This window comes from Hipposideros armiger, unplaced genomic scaffold (assembly GCF_001890085.2).
Source record: "Hipposideros armiger isolate ML-2016 unplaced genomic scaffold, ASM189008v1 scaffold_388, whole genome shotgun sequence".
NCBI classification, from domain to species: Eukaryota; Metazoa; Chordata; class Mammalia; order Chiroptera; family Hipposideridae; genus Hipposideros; species Hipposideros armiger.
Window position 1 is genome coordinate 642,449 of NW_017731738.1, and position 19,615 is coordinate 662,063.

The following is a 19,615-nucleotide window of genomic DNA, read 5'->3' on the forward strand; positions in this document are numbered from 1 at the left end:
ACCCCAGACTCTCTCCCAGTTCCACTCTCCTCCCTACCCAGCCATTTTATACCCACTACTGAAGCACGACCTTTGTAACCATGTAATTGAGTAAGTAACCCCTCGGAGCCTCGGTTTCCTCATCTACAACGGGAATACCTCCTGCCCTACCTACCTACCTCATGGAATGGTCGAAAGAACAAATGATATAATAGATAGGAAAGCCATAAAGTGGAATACCCGTGTCAGGTACGATCATTGTACATACACCATCTCAATTCCCAATCAAATGCTGTCTTGTTATTTCAGTGTTCCTCACATGAGTCTGACATACTTTTAAGATCCTTGGGGAAAGTGGATAGTGACAAAGATTAGTTGATTATTATTTATAGCTTCAAGTGCAGGGTACATGGTGTGCACTCAATTAATATTCGCTGAATTTACAAATGAATGTACAAACAGTGGGGCATATGAGAGATGGCCAGGGACAGGAGCAAGGGGAGAGGAAATGTGCTTAGAGAATAGGGAGGGTACATCCTGGGGGTGGGAGAGAGGAAGGGAAGACAAAGGATGAGATGATGGGAAGGCAGAAGATCCTCCCTGTCAGCTTAGAGGAAACTGGTCTTGGAAATTAGAGGCCACAAAGCATTGGTGAAGGAAGGGAGAGTGCAGTAGGAATTGGAGAAGTGAAGGAGAAATGCAAGATATGGGGATAAGCAGAACAAAAGAGTATCTAGCATAGAAATAGAATAAGCACTCAATAAATATTTATTGACTGAATGGACTCTGTCTGGAAGGGAGAGCAATCACAGTTGAGTTCTTACCACACAGAGGCCAAGAGAAGTCTATCTTCCTGGAGCTCCTGATCAGTGCACCCTCAGTCCAGCTCTCTCTTAGGGTCTGCCTTTCTGTCACTCCCTTAATTTAGCAGCTGGCCATTCCTACCCTATTTGGCTTTCTCCATAATTCAGCCCCAACTTAAGATGATTCAGAATTCTTCCTTGTCTCACCCCTTTCCCCTTAATGCAGGACCTCATCCCATTCCAAAAGCCTGGTGTTAGTGGCCCTCACCCTATCCAGGTATGGGAAGCCAAGGTCCAGGGGGCTGAGCACAACTTCAGGCCCCTATGATTCAGTTCATAGAGACTGAGAGGCTAGGATGACCACCTATTTTTGACCTCATTGTCCCCACCATATGCACCCCAATGTGCTTCTCTCAGCACCCAAGCCTTAGATCCTATTTTGACCCAAAGGCTTTTGGGGTCAAAGTTGGGCTAGGTCAGTTTCGGAAGCAGCCTGGAGGGATGACTGTTCTCTGGTACAAGCCAACCACAGGGACTAGCAGAGGAGCTGGGTACCCAGGCAGCACCAGGCCCCTTCCCACTGCCTAGAACTGGGGTTAGGTAAACAGACTCCCCACCCCAGCTCCACAGCACTGACTGGAAAAGGGAAGGATCCCCTACTTTAGAGGATGTCAGTGCTGGGTTTCCCAGCCTTTCATGCCTCCCTCCCTGGCTCTGTGTTTACAGTGTGGACTGACTCAGGATGACCTCAGGGTGATGCTTTTTGTCCTCACATCCACCTGTTCCTGTGAATATTTGTACATTCGTAGGTCTGGGCTTCTCATCACTAATTTTTGAACTCAGTGGGGATCTGAAGGGATCTAGAGGAGTTCTACAACCTAAGGCAAGCTCTTCGGGTGTTTGCAACCCTTGGGTAGGGAGTGTGGGGAGAGAGAGTGTGGCAGGCTCTGGAACACTATTACTAAGAGCCCTGGGAACACCTACGACAGCGCCTCTCTGGTCAGAGGTCTTTGCTTTTTTATATCAGGGGCTATCTATCCCAGAATAGAGTGAACAGCACTTCTCATCATCCTCTCCTTGGGGTTGAGAGCAGGCAGGGTCTCTCCCACTCCCTGGAGCTAAATAAAGCTTGAGGAAACTGCTGGGCGTTGGGGACTGTAATGTGGTGTGCCTAAATGAGGTACCGAGACTACCCCAGTGGCACAGGGGCATCTGGGGCTGAGAACCTCCCCCTTCCAAATAAAACAACATTGTGTCAGTACGATAGCAGCCAGACTATCCTTTCCCACCTTGCCACAAAGTATAGCTAATTCTAAAGTGCAGTCTTTGTGAAAGAGGGAGTGTGTGCCCGGGAGCCCAAATGGGAAAAGCTGACTGTAGGCCCAGATGTGGCTGCTCTTTCCTGCTAAAAAGATACATTACCGGGAGGAAGGGGGTTGCAAAACGATGTGATCGGGTCTCACCCTGTAAAACTAGGCCTTAGAGTATGTCGGGGATAGGGACTACTTGACTGGGACAAGGCACCTACCTGCTTTCTCACCTTTCCCATCTCTGCTGGAAGTCTCATGCTGGAACAAAGCGAACCCTAAGGTATTCTAGGCATTGGGATCTACTCACCTCAAGCCCATGCCCAGATGCTTTACCAGGTTGCTTAGAGAGATGTCATTGGCATTAAAGGGTTTCCTCTTCTCTGCAAACTCGTGAGCCAGGCAGATGCGCCAGCCAAAGGGAGGGACCTGGTAGCCCTTAACTTGACCCTCGTAGGAAGCCATCAGCTGCCCAGAGTCCTCTGGATTGTGGTAGCTCGGCTCATTTTGGGGTCGATCATCCTCAGGGCTCTCGCAATCAGTAACCTGCACAGCCTCAGTGCCTCCAGCACCTTCAGCGCAATAAACCTGTGGATCCCCTTTGGCACAGCTGGTTTGCTCCGAGGATGGGACTCCGGTTCCCATGTTCCCTGGATCCCCACGACCTCGATGGTCCCGGGTCCCAAGCCTTCTTCTGATACAAAGTACTCGCCAGCCAAGTCCAGAAGCGGGCGCCGGTTGTTGTTAGGTGCCGTCCCGGAGGGCCGGGAGTTGGGGACAGCAGAGGTGAGCAGGTGTCTCTGTGCAACCCGGGAGCTGTTGCTGCAGCGGCGGTGGAGGCGACAGCAATGAAGCCGCCTCGGGCTCCCCCTCGGTTGTCTCTCTGGGTCCTGGGCGGGAAGAGTCGGGCCTCGTCGTCATTGGGCCGCGATGATTAGCTTGCCTGGCCAAAGGGCGACTACTGGGCCCGCGGAGAGGGGAGGGGCCCGGAGAGCCAGCCCTCAAGGCACCGCCCCCGGGACCGGCCTGGGAGGTCGCGGCAGCCTCAGCCGCGTCCCCTGGCCGCAGCACCAGGCCCCCCAGGGTTGGGCGCCGGGACCCGCCGGCCGGTGTCTGGGAAAGCGCCCGCGCCCAGGGGCCAGGCCGTGGGAAGGTGACCCAAGGCGGCGGCACTCAAGCCCCTTCCGGTCCGGCCAGCCCGGCGCTTCCGGCCGGAAGGGGCCCGGTCGTGGGAGGGGGCTGAAGGGAAGTCCCGCCTCTGCTGCACCGCCTCTGCTGCGGACGCCGCCACGCACTTGGCCTGGTCCAGAAGGGGCGGGCCTCGGTGTGCCGAGACCCCCAGTGTCGACCGTGCCAGGTGCCTGGGCTGGGGGCACGAGGCGACGGGTGCCTGTGGACTTAGGCTGGGACGTGGCACCTTGAGGGAGGCGGGGCGGAGGCCGGGCTGGGGTTCCGGGGGTGGGGTGGGGAGTAGGGGGACTAACCCGATGCTGAGAGGGGCAGGCGTCTGGGACCCAGAGCGACGCCCGCCCCCGAGGTAGTACTGAGTCAGCTACCCCCGGTACCTCTCATCCACCTCCCTGCCCCCAAATCCGGCGCTTCCTTCTGACACCGTGATGCTGCCTTGCCTGTCTCCTCGGTCCTCAACCCTGGACTTCACTCAGACACCGTCCTCTCCATTGTACTGACCTCTAAGCCCCCCTTGTCTCCTAGATCCGATTCCGGAGCTGCCATGATTGAAGTGGTAGCAGAGCTGAGCCGAGGTCCTGTGTTTCTGGCAGGGGAGGCGCTGGAGTGTGTGGTGACAGTCACCAACCCTCTGCCCCCTACAGCCACTTCTGCATCCAGGTGAGGATGCTGGTACTGAAGAAGGTGGTCCTTCTGGGAGGAAGCTTGGTATCTGTAGTGCTAAGCCAGAGCTCAGGTTGTTTTGTAGTTACCATCCACCTCCCTGTTCATTGTGCTCCTATTGTAGGAAAGGACTATTTAACAGAAGATGTAGTTGACATAACCCTTTTTTCTGCTTTTCTCCCTACCCCCTCCCATTCCCCTTTTACCCACAGTGTGCTTCTCTTTGTTTAAAGAGAAGGTTCCTCTTTGGGGTTCTAGATCCCCTGATTCTTAGGACAGCCACCTCAACCATGTTGGTCTTTTAGACAGTGTGGTAGGGAGTTTGGAAGAGCATCGATGAGGTCAGGAACTCCCCTCTGATGCCTCCTTTCCCTCCTCCCATAGTGAGGCTCTGGCCTGGGCCAGTGCCCAAATCCACTGCCAATTCCATGCCAGTGAGAGTCGCGTAGCACTGCCTCCCCCTGACTCCAGTCAGCCAGACGTTCAGCCCGAGAGCCAGACTGTTTTTCTACCACACCGAGGTTAGAGATGGAGCATTTGCCTGTGGCGGGAAATGGAGTAATTGTCACTGAAGGGTGACCTTGTTAAATCATTCGGGTGGGTCATTATCATCTCTGTGACTTGGGGATGTGGGGGAATGTAATTGTTGCTTTGGGGTGGTAAGACTGTTGCAACCTCACAACAAGAAAAGAGGAGTAGCTTACTGTGGGTTGCCCTTTGTTAGCAGTGCTTCCTGCCCCCACTTGCTGTGCTAGCTTCGTCCAGCACTGGACAATGAGGTCATTAAACCGCAGTCCTTATTTTTTTTTTTAGGTGAGAGGGGTCAGTGTATCCTTTCCACTCCACCAAAAATCCTATTCTGTGACCTGAGGCTAGACCCTGGAGAATCTAAATCATGTGAGTGACTTTCTCCCACCCTTGGATGGCCTGCTAAGGCTCCTGGAGGGAGGACCTCTCTGGCTGCCTCTGGCTGCCCTGACTGCTACTTCCCAACCAGACTCCTACAACGAAGTGCTGCCCATAGAGGGACCACCCTCCTTTCGGGGTCAGTCAGTCAAGTATGTCTACAAACTGACCATTGGCTGCCAGCGCGTCAACTCACCCATCACTTTACTCAGGGTCCCTCTGAGGGTTCTTGTGTTGACTGGTAAGTAAGGAATCCTGGAGGGAAGGGCTGGGGAAGCGCCTCACCAAAGCAGAAATGGTCTTCAGAGAGCTTGTGAGAGGGGCTGGAGGGAAGCTCTCTGACTTGGTGAAGGTGCAAGACCGTGGGGGAGGGAGGATTGGGGAGAATAGGTTGAGATGTGTACCTCAGCTGTGGCTCCTTTCGCCTGAATTCAGCCCTCTCAGGTTGGAGTCTAAACGCCTAACCTCAACTCTTATCTCTGTTCCTGCCCAGCACTACTTCTCCACTCATTCTCTTTCCAGGCCTTCAGGATGTTCGGTTTCCCCAGGATGAGGCTGTAGCCCCATCCAGTCCATTCTTGGAGGAGGATGAAAGTGGGAAGAAGGATTCATGGCTAGCTGAGCTGGCTGGGGAGCGCCTCATGGCTGCCACATCCTGCCGAAGCCTTCGTGAGCATCCTTTCCAAAAGCCTCACCCGTATTCCCCTCATAGTATTTCTGTCCCAGAGGCAGGTTCTCCTAACTGCTACATACTTCTGAGGATCCACAGAGACCCCAGATTATAAAGAAAAGCAGCCCCACCTTTTGGCTTCTGGCTCCTAGCTCTAGACATTCCCCAGTGTGGACTCCAGGCTTACAGTGTCCCATTTTCTCCAGATCTGTACAATATCAGTGATGGTCGAGGAAAAGTTGGGACATTTGGCATCTTCAAATCTGTATACAGACTTGGCGAGGACGTGGTGGGGACCTTAAACTTAGGGGAAGGAACTGTGGCTTGTTTGCAGGTGAGAAGGGAGAGGGGCTTTTAGGGGTGCTGGGCCTGAAGGGCTAGGGGGGAAGGAGAAGGGTTTGCATAAAGACGGGTGGTATGTAGAAGTGGATAGCAGGGTCCGTCACGGTCTCTTTGGTGAAACAGGTTTAGGTTGGGCTGCTGTCATCTAGAGTCAGCACTCCCCAATGCCTGCTAGCATGCACTTTTCTTGCTCCCAGTTTTCAGTAAGCTTACAGACCGAGGAGCGTGTACAGCCTGAGTACCAGCGGCGCCGAGGGGCAGGGGGTGCCCCTTCTGTGTCCCATGTGACTCATGCCCGGCACCAGGAGTCCTGCCTACATACAACCAGAACCAGCTTCTCCCTTCCCATCCCTCTCAGCTCCACCCCAGGCTTCTGCACAGCCATTGGTGAGACCCTGAGCATTGCTGGAGGTGGGGAGAGAGAGTAAAATACTGTGCTTAGGTGGAGTGTAATGGATCCTGATTCCTACCACATTCCCAGACATACCCACATCCAGCCTTTGACCCTTAACACTTTCTCATATCTTCAAACTGTTTCCTAGATGCACTCACCCCTAAACTCTTAACAGCTTTGCAGATCTCCTTCCCTAGCCCTACCTCCTGGGACCTTGTGATGCACTGATCTCTGGTTCCCACCACCTTTACTTCACGCTACCAAGTCTTGACTGTCTCACACTTCGGTTATTAGTTCTTGACACTGCTGTCCTTACTGTCGCATTTCTAGTTAACACACTAGATTTCTTCAGAGAAACACTTGATCTTCACTTCCTGCCCCATGACTTTCCCCCCTCTTCCTGAGTATAGGTTTTTGCTCATTTGCTAACCACACCCTGTCGTTGGCTTTTACTCCTGACTTCTAATGGCTCTGCCTCTATCTTTTTTCCACAGTGTCCCTGAAGTGGAGATTGCATTTTGAATTTGTAACATCCCGAGAACCAGGTTTGGTGCTCCTTCCGCCCATGGAACAGCCTGAGCCTGTCACCTGGACAGGGCCTGAGCAAGTGCCCGTAGACACCTTCAGCTGGGACCTCCCCATCAAGGTGCTGCCTACAAGCCCAACCCTGGCCTCATATGCGGCCCCAGGCCCTAGCACCAGCACCATAACCATCTGAAACTGGCCCACCGCAGCACTCTTTTCTTCAGGATACTGAGAACTCAGCACCTGGACTACAGTAGGGCCCATTTTTCCCGTCTGGGGTCCAATGGCACGGACAATGAGAGGCTTTCAGCTGTAGCATTAATTTATTTATTCAGAATAAATTGGCAGCTGCTAGTGGTTTCCCTGGAAGTGGCAGCAGCAGTGGGCAGTCAGCAGAAGGGTGATCAGTTGAGTTTAGCTGGAGTGGGGAGCAGAAGCCCCAGGAACAGGGGTGTTAGCTGAGCCCCACTCTGGGTCAGGTCCTCCCCCTTTGCAGGGCAGCCGAGGGTCAGATTTTTGCACCAGGGAGAATTGGCAGGTTCCTGCCTCCTGTCGTACCTCACACTCAGCGGGGAAGTCGATGGGATGCTGGGACCTGGGGAACCAAAGAATGGGGAATGGGTCAGCACAATGAAGGGCCACAGTAATCCTTCCTCCCATTCCCTCTCTCCCAGCATTCTTCCAATATCTTCCCTTAGTTTCTCCTGGTCTGCCAACTAAGTTCTCACCAGATGCGGATTTTTCATTGCACAGCAGGAGTATTTTCCCTCTGGATCTACCCCTTCCTCCCTCACTTTGTAGTCCGAAGCCTTCTCTCTCACACTCTTGTTGGTACCTTCAGGCTCAGCCAGCCTCATTGCTATTCTATTCATTCTCACATGACAGCGATCTAGTCTTGCCCTGACCATCTCTCAGCCACTCATGTCAGAGCCATTCTCTCTGGCCATCTTTGGTCACTCACGTGTCACAGCAGCCCACACCGACAGGATGCAGACAGGTGCAATGGAAACAGTCCTTGCGGAGCCAAGACTCACCCAGGGTAAAATATTTCCCATCATAGTGGCAGGGGGCTAGGGAAGAACAGGAAATGTTAGTGTGGGGGGTAGTGGTGGTGGCAGACGGAGTCACTCTGGAGTAGGAGAGAGAAAGTGCACACTACCACTATATTTAGTGTCTCCTGTTTCCGAGCTGGAGGGAGTCAGGGTATTCTGACAGAGGGTCATCTCTAAGCCCCCCTCCTCCCAATGCCCTCTGCTCCTGTCATTTCCTAACGCCTCACCCAGCTTTACCTTGAGCTTGGAAGTAGCACTTGCTGTGGACGCCTGGGTGCTGGAGAAGCAGAGATGTCACCAAGCAGACGATCCCCCAGCCTCCCAGGATCCCCTTAGCCTGTCCAGTCCAGAGCATCCTTAGGGCCATTCCAGCAGCACAGCCCTTTCGGACCCTTCTTGGCTTCTGTTCAGGCTACTGTGGTCTTGTCTTCTTGGCTTTTCTTTGTTTCTCTCCTTGAATCTTAGCTTCTGTCTTTTCCCTTGGGCTCCTGTCTCACACCATCTCCGTGCCCTCTGCTCTCACAGCCTTGGAGATGTTTATAAAGTGAGGACCCTGGCCCCCTGCTGAGTAGAGCTGGAAAAGCTGTAACTCTGTTTCCTGAGGTGAGGGCATGAAAACAAGAGGTCTAGCTTTAACAAGCTGTGAGAGCTGATTCATGCCCCCGCATAGCTAGGGGGAGGGAGGTGGCCATGGAAGGGGCACTGGACTGGGCACTTCCCCAGCAAGGAGGTGGGAGGGGTGAGGGTCCCCAGGTGGTCCCCAGATCTCTTCCTGACCTGGAGAGAAGGAAGCATTCCACCATCTCCCCCCATCTCCCCACCCCACAACACCACACATACACGCACACACTCTCCAGGGGTGGATATGCTGGGATCCCTGCCTGGACCGGAGGGAGGCATTTCCTGGGGATGGCTAATCCTGTGCCCCAGCCAAACCGAGGAGCTGCAGTAGGGTGCGACAGCCAGAGGCTACAGGAGAGTGAACAGGCACCTGGAGTGGAGAATGTTTCTCTCAGACCCTAAGACAGGGTCTCCCTGAAGTATCCTACAAATGTGGATGCCCCTCAGAGGTGGGTGGGTGGAGGGGGTGTCTCTTTTCCACAGGCATCGCAGAGATGGACTGTCCATTGTTCATTGCCCCTAAGCATAGAGCAGATACAGGACCTCCCTGTATCTGGGGATGGTTCTTTCGAGCAGGAAGATCTCTAATGCCCTAGTGGTATGAGTTAACTCCAGTTTCCCAGAGGTACCCCTGTATGTTTTGGAATGGGGATTTTGGAATTTATCCTATGACATCCTCTTTGGGTTTCCTGCCAGTTCTGGAGAACCCCAAGATGGGTGATTAAGAGCATAGGTTGTAGAGTCAGACTACTTGGATTCAAGTCCTGACTCCACTTAAGATCTATATGACTGGGCAAGTTACTTCATCGCTCTATGCCTGTTTCCTTATCTGTAAATTGGGATAGTAATACTAACTCACAGTGTTGTTAAGGATTAAATGAGATAATGCTTATAATGCTCTTAGCTCTGTCCCCGGCACATAGCCCTCAGAAAATATCAGCTACTATTGTGGTTGGTACTAGAGCTCAGAGACACAATAGGTAGACATTCTTTTAATGACATCGAGCAGCCCTGTGCACAGCTGAGGGCCTCGGTTGGGGGTTGCTATTTCTTAGCATAGACTTATGCCCTTTTTCACACTCATTCTCCATGTCATCCCTACCACCTACTTCAAAAACTACCTCCAGGATTTTGCTTCTGGTTTCCTTGAAAGTCTAAGTGTCTGGTTTGAGAAACTGTTGCTGATAAAAACTATAGTACGCTACCTTCGCTTCTACCCTGGGAAGAGGTATCATTTTCTTATCTTCCTCTAGCTTACTTTAGGACTCCTTTTTCTCATGGATTCTCATCCATTTTGTCCCATCCCCACTGATGCAAACTCTCAAATTCTCCTTTCTGACTACTCTTAATGCTGACCACCTCTGATACTAATGGCCCCTGGCCAAACTGGATTTCTTTCATTTTTTCCCACTCCAGAGACCCCTGTTCCAAGTATTCCCCTCCTACCCACTTTGGGATTTATTCTATTTTTCCTTCTAAGTCTCCAGTCCCATTTACTCCAGGACTCCCACTCCCTGTCACCCAGTGGATCAGATACAACTTCTGGCTGACTTTTGTGGAGGGCTCCTCTGCCTCTCACCTCTTCACCATTCAGAAACAACTCATCAGTCCACCTCGACCTCCCTATCTGTCCTCTTCCAAGAACACAGCTTAAGTGGATGGAGATGCAGACTGTTCCACACCTTCACCTTAGTCAGGTCTGATACCCTTTCCATTTCAGAGGAGTGCCAAGAGAGAGAAAACTCACCGTTGAAGTACGGTGCCCTGATGTAGGCTGGTGTGTGGGAGGCATGGCCTTGGACTGCTTTCTTGGCTGGAACAGGTGGATTAGGAGGCCTGTCTAGCACAAAGGCCCAGAAGTCTTGACAGTGGTCAGTAGCTATTCCGCCACCTTGCTCAGGAAGGGACACTAGCAGACACCCTGGAAATCGGGACCATAGACTACCTTCTGCTCCTGCAACCTGGAACCAACCCAATAGGGGGCAGACACAGTGGGGAGCTGGAGAGCATGAAGGTGGCGGTGGTGATGCTGGAAGGCAGACGGGGCCCAGTGGGGATTGGTGTGAGGCAATGGGGAAGAAGTGAGGGCTGTCTGTAATGAAGATGGGGTCGGTGGACACAGGCAGGAGTAGGGGGCTTCTGGAAAGAAAGGTTGGGTTCCCTTTCCCAGAAGTTGGGGAGCAGCGAGAAGGTATTGTTTGAACCCACTTGCATACCTGTTGGCGTGCATGCACTCCTGTGTGTGCCTGTGTAGCTTCTTGGGGCTGGAGGCCACACTTCTGGTTGGGGGATGTGGGGGGCGGTGTGTGTGTGTGTGTGTATGCATGCATGTGTGTAGGGGGTGTCAGTGGTTAGGGCTCAACCCGGTCGGAGATGCCATTTGTGGGGGACGTAGCGGTTGGCGCGCGGGCTGAGGGGGCGGTTGGCGCGCGCCGCCTGCGCGGGGACAGAAAACATCCGCCGGAGGCCCGGCCGGGCTGCGCTCCAGCAGTGCCGGGCAGGTGCGCGCGGTGAGGAAGTGAGCGCATTCCGGCCCCCCAGCCGCCGGCCCTCCGGTGAGTCACCGCTGACCCCCGCCGCCTTGGCCGGATAGGATAGATTGGCTGCAGTCGGGAGATTTGGGGGACCGGAGCCCCGGGAGGGTCGTGGAAACACCTGAGAAAGTTGAGGGGTCCCTGCTGGGTCCAGGACCTGGTTTTCACCCCAGGTGGAGAACACCTAGTAGACACCGAATGCAGAACTTGTGACTGAATGGGGGCAGGTGGGAGCGAACCCCTGGAGAACATTATGGAGCAGGGAGAAGGCCCCAAGTATTCTGTTTGGGGAGGAGAATTCATGTGGCGAGGGAAAGGGGCCTGGGCAAAACGGAGAGTCAGCGAGGCCCAGAAAGGACTCAGAGGGAGGAGTGCGGGGCCGCGGGGCCAAAGTGATGGGGACTGGCGGGCTGCAGGAGGGCACCGCGCCAAAGTAGGCCTTGGCCAGCCAGAGCCGGTAGGTGGAGACTGCCACCTCAGGTAGGACAGTGGGGATGGCCAGCCCCCAGAGATAAGGTCTGTCCAGAGGCTGTGCGCTTTAGGGAGTTAGGATTATTTGAGTCCAGTTGTGGTTAGGTCATTAAAGGCTTTGAATGCCTGTGTGAAGAATACGGGTTTGGCCTCACAGGTAGAATCTATGATCTCTGAGCAGGAAGCGTAGTGAGCGGCTTCAAGGCAAAGTTATCTGGGTCTAACATTACTGTCTGCCATCCAGTCTGCCAAAAAGCGAGACATTTGATCCGCTAATTTTTATAGTCGTTTAAAACTGCATGACTTCATTTATCCAACAATTCAATTGTGTTGAATTTTTAAAAAGAGAAAAGTTGAAAAATCTGATTCAATATTTGATTTAAAACCCAAAGTGAGACTATCAAGAATAGTTCTTTGTTTTGCCTTTGTGCTATATTTTCCCCTCACTGATTTGACTGAATTCTATGTTGTTAATGCCTCTGTCCTTCTATGTCAGTAACATAGCACTTCTGGTTTCCCTCAACTTCATCGTGTGGTCTTTATTTTTAACCTTAATTTTTTTCTGTGCAGCCCTTTAACCTGCACTATGTATCCTGAACCAAGGAAAACATTTCTTGGGCTGGGGGCACTAGGCTAAAGGATACAGAGGCAGGTAACTCAGTTTTACCATAGATGTTAGGTTACTTACTATCTTCTGTGGACATGTACGTAGCTATAAAATTTCTGTCTTTATGTGGCTGATAGAAAGAGAAAGCTAAAGCTGTTTTATTCAGGCTGGTATTTCTAATGGTATTTGTTACTTGTCTCAGAGACTCTATCATGATCTTTATAATTTATGTTATTTCGGGCCAAAGGCAATTACAAGGATTAAGGTCTTTTAAATTTATTTTAAAGATCTTTAAACCCTGCTGTCGCCTTTGGCCCCAAACAAGAAAATCTGGGTCAGTTAATTAAAAGTAAAAAATTCCTACCTTGGGCCCTGTTGCTTTCTCCTGTGCTGTTTCAGCCCAGCCCTACTCATTACCAGTGGCCTTTGCCTTCATTCCTTCTTTGCTCTGCTGGGCATCTTTAGAGGAAAACTTCACACCAACTTCCTCTGCTATAAATTCTCCCTCCCCTCAACTCTACACTTCTGTTTGCCAACATACACCACTGCTTCTTCATTGATTTTTTTTTTTTTAAGCCCACAGCCCTTTCTGGCTCTTTTCCATCTTTGACACTCTCGTGTTGAAATCTCCTCGTTTTCCTCCTTTCTTTTTGGGAAGACCTCAGGTTTTTAAAAGGTTAGGCTTTATTTATTCTTCATGTTCCATTTCAGTCTTCTTTCCTCTTCTCTCACCCTTTTCTTATTCTGTACTCTTTGTAAACTCTGTTACGCTTGCTTTTGTCAAGCCTTCAGTCTTCTGTTTGTTATTAAACATTCTTCTTCTAGATACAACAAAAGATACTTATGTTTCCATTACCTTTCTACAAGAAAAAAAGTTTTGAAATTCACATCTGCTTGAGTCTCTTCTTCCTACCTTCTGTATCCAGACGCATGACATGTCCATTATTGTAAAGTCCATCGAGTGACCATTTAAGCTTAGTATTGGGCTAGTGTCGGATTCCTGAATGCTTACCAGCAAAGATGTTATCGTGTGTGTGCATGAATGTTCTCATGTACACATGCACCAACTAACGTGCTGATAATAGAACTGTAAATCAATATATGAGTATGAATATATATTTACCATATTACATTATAATCAAGCCAAATGCATTTTGGGATGGAAGATAAGGGTGGGTTAAATTCATAGTGAGGATAGACGTTTAAGAGACAGCATCCTTTGGCATTTTGTAGTCAGACTGGAGAAGGATGAAAGGAGAGTCATTCCTGTGAAGATGAACAGACTTCTTAAAGGAGGCTGAGTTTCTGGAGCTGAGAGACGACTTATAAGGCTGTGGTGAATGGCAGTGGAGAGGAGGAGGGACCAGAGTTTCAAAAACATATAATTGCTATACACAAACAGGCCAATATTCTCTCTTGCAGAGAATATAAAAGATTCTCTGGCTGCAGTACTGATTTCAACTATAGTCAAGTTTCCATTAATAACCCAAATGGAAGTTTTCGTACACCATCTCTGTATTACTGGAACCATTCTCACCACATTTTTCTTTATTTTTTTTTCTGCTTGCAAATTACTACATTCACAAGGGCTCTTTTACCAGTAATTAACCCCCTTAATTTTGACTAGATTCCCTGCTTATTTGCTTTTATTTTTCCTGCCTGTTCCATAATCTATTGGCAGTAATGACTTTTAAAATTCCATTTATGAGACTTTCACTTTTATCTTGTTTGTAAATTGCTGTCAAAATTATAGACTCAAAACTAGATATGCAGAAGGCATCTAATTCTGATCTCTGAAAGATGATCAAGTAGGTCTTTGCTTGTCTGTCTCTACTGAATAGAATGGGTTACTTCTTCCTGCAGTGGACGCTGCCCATTCTACTGTTATCTAGCTTTAGTTCTAGAGAGATGTTGAGCTGAGATCTGTCTTGCTATAACAGTTCATATTTCCCCTTAGTTTTGTTCTTTGAAACAATATGGAAGACGTCTACTTCTTTTTCAATGTGGCAGCTCTTTAAAGATTTGAAAAGGGTTTGTTTTTTTGTTGGCTTATTTGTCTAACCTCTTTTTACTCCAGCACTGTCCCATAGAGCTTTCTGCAGTGATGGAAATATTCTCTACCTGTCCTGTCTAATCATTAGCCACCAGCCACTTGTGGCAATTGAGCGCTGGAATTGTGGCTGGTGGGACTTAAGGAGCAGAATTCTAATTTTCTTTAATTTTAATTAATTTAAACTTAAATAGCCAGATGAGGTATCTCTTGTGTTAGCCATACACTCTGGGAGTTAGTACCTGTCACACGGTTGTCTTTTGACTGCCCCAGAAATGTTACAGTCGCTTCAAACACAGTAAAAGCAGGCGTAACTAGGCTCTCGGCCTGTTTGGAGGCCCGTCTTCCATGTCGCAACTGTGAAAAAACATAAACCCAAACCCCGAAGTCCCGATGAGTACTGTCAGTTTTTATTGAAGGTTTTGCAGAAGAGGTAAATGAAAATGAAGACTTTATCTCATCTCCCATATCTCTAAAGCAAAACTTAAAAAAATTCCTCATTTAACCTTTCTCTCTTTCCCTAAGGGTACCTAAAGCCCCTCTTCTTACAGTGGCTGCCAAATTTCTTCCTTCTCTTTCCCCTTCTTTCTCAAAAACATCTCTCCTCTTCCTCTTTGAGCCTTACTCCTCCATCCTCTATGAGCACCACTTCTGCCCTCTTCCCCTTTGAGAAGAGTTCTTAGGTGTGCTCAAGTTTCTCCCACCTCTCTTCTCTTTCATTATCTCTGCTCAGTAAAACCAAAGAACTTTTTCTGGACCCATCTTTCTTGGGGCTGATTAGGGCTAGAAGGTTATAAATAACTTTATTTTCCTTTCTTATATAATCCTGACCTCCTTTTAGGAGTCTTCTCATTTCCTTTTCTTATCATTGCTGAAGTGTCTTTATTTAACATTCTTTTACCGAAGAATCTATTCATGTCTTTTCATTCCAGATCTATGCTGAACAAACCCTAAAGCTACTTCTTCACAGTTCCTTTATCCATTATTCTTTCAATTTTGTTTTTCCTTTTTTTCCTCTATGTTATTTTTAATAGGTATATCATCTCTTTATCAGTCTCCTACATATGAATAGGCTGCACCCATGGAGGGAACGGCATTCATTTCCCATTGTTGTGCCTCCCTTTGTTATCTGTTGTTCTCATCTCCTTATCCATATCTTTAATAACAGTCACTATTTTTGTTTTAAATCATTTTTGAAGTTTCATTTTTTTTTCCCTAGGAGATCTCACTTATGTTTCTGTATTGTGACCTAAAACTGTATAGCATTGATTTCTGTGGATGGGGGGTGGTGGGGTTGAGGGGTCTCTCAACCATGACACTAACATTTTGAGCTGGATAATCCTTTGTTGAGTTTGAGTAGAGGGGGCTGTCCTGTGCACTGTGGGATGTTTAGCAGCATCCCTGGCCTTTACTCACTGGTAGTACCCTCTCAGTTGTGACAACCCAAAATATCTCCAGATATTGCCAGATGTCCCCTGGAGGGCAAATTCTCCCTCCTCCCACCCCCCCACCCCCATACCCTACTCTCTCCATCCCAAATTGAGAATTACTGTTCTAGAACATTGGCTTTCTGAAATTGATTGATGGTTATACTTTTTCTCCCCAACTGCTAATTTGTTTGCTTAGCCTGGGTTTTCAAAAGTGTGGTCTTTGTCTTACTTGGTAGGAGGTAGCCTCTTAAAATTGCATGTTCTTGAGCTCATCCTAGACCTAATGAATCAGAAACGCTGGAAATGGAATCTGGAAATCAAATTTTTACAAGACACTACCCCTGCCCTCTCCCCAAACAGGTAATTCTTATGCCCTAGGCTTGACCCTCCTGTGGCACAACTGCTGCATTACCCACATTTTTTTTCCTGCAAGTCTTCCTGGTGCTCCAGCTTTGCTTCCGCTCTTGGCCCCAAGATGCCAACACAAATAGGGAGGCCTCAGGTTACCAGGACAACTGGAGCACAGGAAACCGTAAAGGCTCAGCGCTCCCACAGGCATTACAGACTGTGGCTATGCCGGCTTGCTTTCTCCTCAGGGACTCAGTCATACTTTCTACTCCCCATCTTCAAACTACCCAGACTGGCAGATACCTAGGCCCAAGCCACAAATCCTGATGTTAGTAGACTATGGAATGGGTAGGATGAAGAATGGCGAAGGAAGCTTCCTTACATTGATATTCCATAATACCTTTGGGATCATTGACTTTTGTACTGCTGAGAATTATATTCTCCTGAGAGGCAATGAGATTATGAGCTTTAGAGTCATTTATACTTGCTTCATTGGATCTTGAGTTTTGGATCTCTTTGGATCCCTGGCTAGATGTTTTCACAATTTGCTTTAGATCAAAAGAATTAGCAATCTATTTCTGAAACACTGGGAGCAGCTAATGTTTAGCAAGAAAAGAATAGTTACCATACAGTGAATTGGGGTTCTATTTATACTTCATTATGAAGCTAGTCATTTGTTTTAAGGAAGATCATCTGGTTTGACTAAGTCTTTAAAACCTTGAGTACATGAAAATCTACTTGCACTTAGATGCTTAGAAAATGTTGAATTGAACCGAAACTGGAGCAGCCCACCTCCATGGAACATTTCATGACAGTCCAGAGAGAGAATAGAGGGTGATAACGCAGACTTGATAGCTCTTTACAAACAGTTGAACGACTGTCCTGTGGAAGAGGGTTTAGATTTATTTGGTTTAGTTCCAGAAGGTGGAATATGGAACTTTATTTCAGATGACGGCGATGGGAGGCAAATTTTGGCTTAAAAAGGAGGAATGTTTGAATGGTTAGAGGACCCCAAATTGGAATGAGCTGAATTGTTAGGTAGTGAATTATTTGTGGCTAAATTGTTTTATATAAATGTTAGATTACCATTATTTGTACAAGGTTTGAATGAGATTTTGGACATTAAATTCTGTTTGGCCTATAAGGAGAAGCAGGCAAATTTATCGTAAGTCAATTCCCCCTTTCTATTACATAATTCTGTGGCAATTATTAAAAGTCATTACTATTTTCCTAGGTACCTCTGCCAAGTTAACACCCCCCCCCAAGTCACTGAATATTAGAGTTGATAGTAGAGCCTTTAGAGATTTCTCAAATGTTCCCTAGTCCTTTGGAGATTCCTCAAGAATGCCTCAGAGGTGGCTGACAGAGGTGAAATGAAGGCTAGCTGGGGCTCTGAGCCTTTTCTCCATGCTTCAGCCAGAATCATCTTGCCTTCTCCTCCCCACCCCCAACCCCCAGAAAAAAAAAAGGCTCTGCTGAAAAAAAATCTTAGAGCCCCTAATATTCTAACTTTTTCATTCTATTAACAAGGAAACTGATGTATGGAGCAGGGAAGTGTCTTGCCAAAGGTCACATAGCTAATAAATTTCAGAGTTGGAATTTGAATCTAGCTCTTCTAATTCCAATCATTTGTTTTTTCTACTCTATTAGTCTAGCTTCTTATACTTCAGTAAAAGCTTTTCTCCATTTCACCGGCCATAACTGTAATCCAGAATTTTATTTCTTCAGATCTACTCTTCTCTATTTGCCGCTGCACTAGTCTCCATTTTATCCAACCTCTCCTTCTTCTGGTCTAAATCATATACACTGTTGCCGTGTTATTTTTCATGAAACATTGTCTTCATGACTGGATATCCCTGCTCAGGAACCTTCTCCATATTGCCTATGAGAACTTTTCAGCCTGACACATTGTTAGCATTCTTTAGGATCTTCATTGTTCAGCTGAACTTGAGCCTAAATCCATCCTACTATGGGTAATTAATGGGCTATATAATAATGAGATTAACCGAGTCCCACACTACCCCTAGACTCAAATTTTGGCAGGATTTTTGTATGTACAGTTTTAATCAGGGATGATGAGAAGATACAAAAGAAATAGATCACATCTCATAAAAATAAGTTGCATAATAATATGTATACCGTATTTTGCCATGCATAATGCGTACTTTTTTGCCCAAATTTGTGAGGGAAAAATAAGGATGCACATTCTACATGGGTAGTACTAATTCTGTATTTATATATTTTTAATTTTATTTATGCTTATGAGTTAAAAGTATAATAATAAAATAAATAAATAAATGCTAAAATTCCTTTATAATACAAAAAACAAGTACCTAAATATAAACAAATAAAAATTTGAATTAAAAAAATTAAAATGAAAGATTTTCTTCCCTCAAAGTTTGGGCCAAAAACGTGGGTGCACATTATACAGGAGTGCATTATACATGGCAAAATATGGTAATACCCTATTTATATATGACACATACATGTATTTTTTTAAAACAAGAATAAGATGTATGGAACTTGTCTGAAGGAAACATACCAAACTGCTATGAGACGTTAACTCTGACAAGGGGGATTGAGAAAGGATAGGGCAGGAGTGGGGACTTAAAATATTTATTTCTCCTTGGAGGAGAGCCTCACAGGATGGAAGGGAAATCTAAGGGACCAGGCTTGAAACTGACTGACAGAGAAGGAACTGCTCAACTGTCTTGCCTGGCTCCACTGCAAACCATTTCTTCGCTTCTCATATCACTCTGCTAAAGAAGTAAAGTCCAAGGAGATCATTTGCTTGGTCAAGCTTAGTCAAATGCCATCTGTGACTCTTATCTGGATATAGGGAGAAAGGATTTGGGGGAAGGCCCGGGGGAAAGCTGTTGGTTTCTGTCAAGAGAAGGCAAACATTTAATTTCACTTCTCCAAGAAGCCTGAAAGGACACCGGAGTACTCTTAGGAAGGGGACATGGATGCTAAGAACCACAAATGGCAAATGTCCATTGAATTCATCCCCCCTTCCCTGCTTCTTATCTACAGCTCCATCCTAGGCCCTTCTTGACCTTTGGCCCCACCCAAGCCCTCTGGTATGGTTTTAACACTGACTTGGGATTGAGGGGGCAAAGAGTTGAGGGGCAGGGGAGAGAAGTATAAGGCAGGGAAGATAGAGGGCAGTGAGCAGGTTTTACTTTGCTTTTTCTCCTTCCTGTGCTTACACAGAAAGCTTTTCCAGTGCCTGACAGTTTTAAAAGTGATCATAATAAGCATTTGTAAGTCGCGTTACAAATAAAAACCTGATAAAAACATCTGACTATTCTAACCTGCTCCTCTGATAATGGAGCTATTCTTCCCCTATGCCATGTAGAGTATGACCAGGGAGGCATTCTGCCCATCTTGGTGTGTGCGTGTGTGTGTGTGTGTGTGTGTGTGTGTGTGTGTGTGTGTGTGTGTTTCTGCCAGTACACACGCCACATGATTCTCTGCCCTCTCTGGAAGGTCCAGGCCCCAGTCAGAGTATGTACGAGAAATGTTCTGTTTTCCCACAGTGGGGATTCTTCACTTTTGAAGTATTAACTTTCTGATAAAACTTTTCAACTCTTATCATAGCTTAGGCCTGATTTTTTAAAAACTACCTTAGGCTAATCATGAGAGAGTGCAAATTCATGCTCTAACTTCTCTGACTTGGAAAACAAATTCTCTAGCCTACTTCATTTCCACTGGTCAGAGAATAC

At 47.8% G+C, this 19,615-nt stretch overlaps 3 protein-coding genes across 4 annotated transcripts in view; 1 reads left to right on the top strand and 2 right to left on the bottom strand.

Moving 5' to 3' along the window:
- GBA2 (glucosylceramidase beta 2) overlaps positions 1-3,274 on the bottom strand; it is an 11,745-nt gene extending 8,471 nt beyond the window's left edge. Inside the window, exon 1 of one of the 2 annotated variants that reach the window (XM_019663284.1) lies at positions 2,400-3,274. In XM_019663284.1, the coding sequence (XP_019518829.1) occupies positions 2,400-2,734 (335 nt within the window). In that variant the 5' untranslated portion in view covers positions 2,735-3,274. The remainder of the gene's footprint in view (positions 1-2,399) is intronic. The other variant, XM_019663285.1, reaches the window with a different exon arrangement.
- On the top strand, positions 3,249-7,169 carry RGP1 (RGP1 partner of RAB6A GEF complex). The gene is made up of 9 exons (XM_019663288.1): positions 3,249-3,446; positions 3,803-3,937; positions 4,325-4,461; positions 4,754-4,837; positions 4,938-5,087; positions 5,369-5,515; positions 5,723-5,850; positions 6,056-6,245; positions 6,747-7,169. Exons 2-9 carry the CDS (start codon positions 3,822-3,824, stop codon positions 6,968-6,970), a joined length of 1,176 nt encoding a protein of 391 aa, XP_019518833.1. The 5' UTR covers positions 3,249-3,446; positions 3,803-3,821; the 3' UTR covers positions 6,971-7,169.
- Positions 7,082-18,100, bottom strand: MSMP (microseminoprotein, prostate associated). The gene is made up of 3 exons (XM_019663291.1): positions 8,067-18,100; positions 7,739-7,847; positions 7,082-7,372 (listed from the first exon to the last, which is right to left on the bottom strand). The coding sequence occupies exons 1-3, from the start codon at positions 8,194-8,196 to the stop codon at positions 7,192-7,194; spliced, it is 420 nt and encodes a 139-aa protein (XP_019518836.1). The 5' UTR covers positions 8,197-18,100; the 3' UTR covers positions 7,082-7,191.
- Positions 18,101-19,615: the final 1,515 nt, after the last annotated feature.

Bases quoted from the DNA above. Each gene is read 5' to 3' on its own strand.
- RGP1 (XM_019663288.1), top strand. From the start codon at position 3,822: ATGATTGAAGTGGTAGCAGAGCTGAGCCGAGGTCCTGTGTTTCTGGCA. The intron at 4,838-4,937 runs GTGAGTGACTTT...CTTCCCAACCAG, and splicing joins CCCTGGAGAATCTAAATCAT to ACTCCTACAACGAAGTGCTG. The intron at 5,851-6,055 runs GTGAGAAGGGAG...TCTTGCTCCCAG, and splicing joins GAACTGTGGCTTGTTTGCAG to TTTTCAGTAAGCTTACAGAC.
- MSMP (XM_019663291.1), bottom strand. From the start codon at position 8,196: ATGGCCCTAAGGATGCTCTGGACTGGACAGGCTAAGGGGATCCTGGGA. The intron at 7,848-8,066 runs GTAAAGCTGGGT...GTTCTTCCCTAG, and splicing joins GTGCTACTTCCAAGCTCAAG to CCCCCTGCCACTATGATGGG. The intron at 7,373-7,738 runs GTGAGTGACCAA...TTGGTTCCCCAG, and splicing joins GGTGTGGGCTGCTGTGACAC to GTCCCAGCATCCCATCGACT.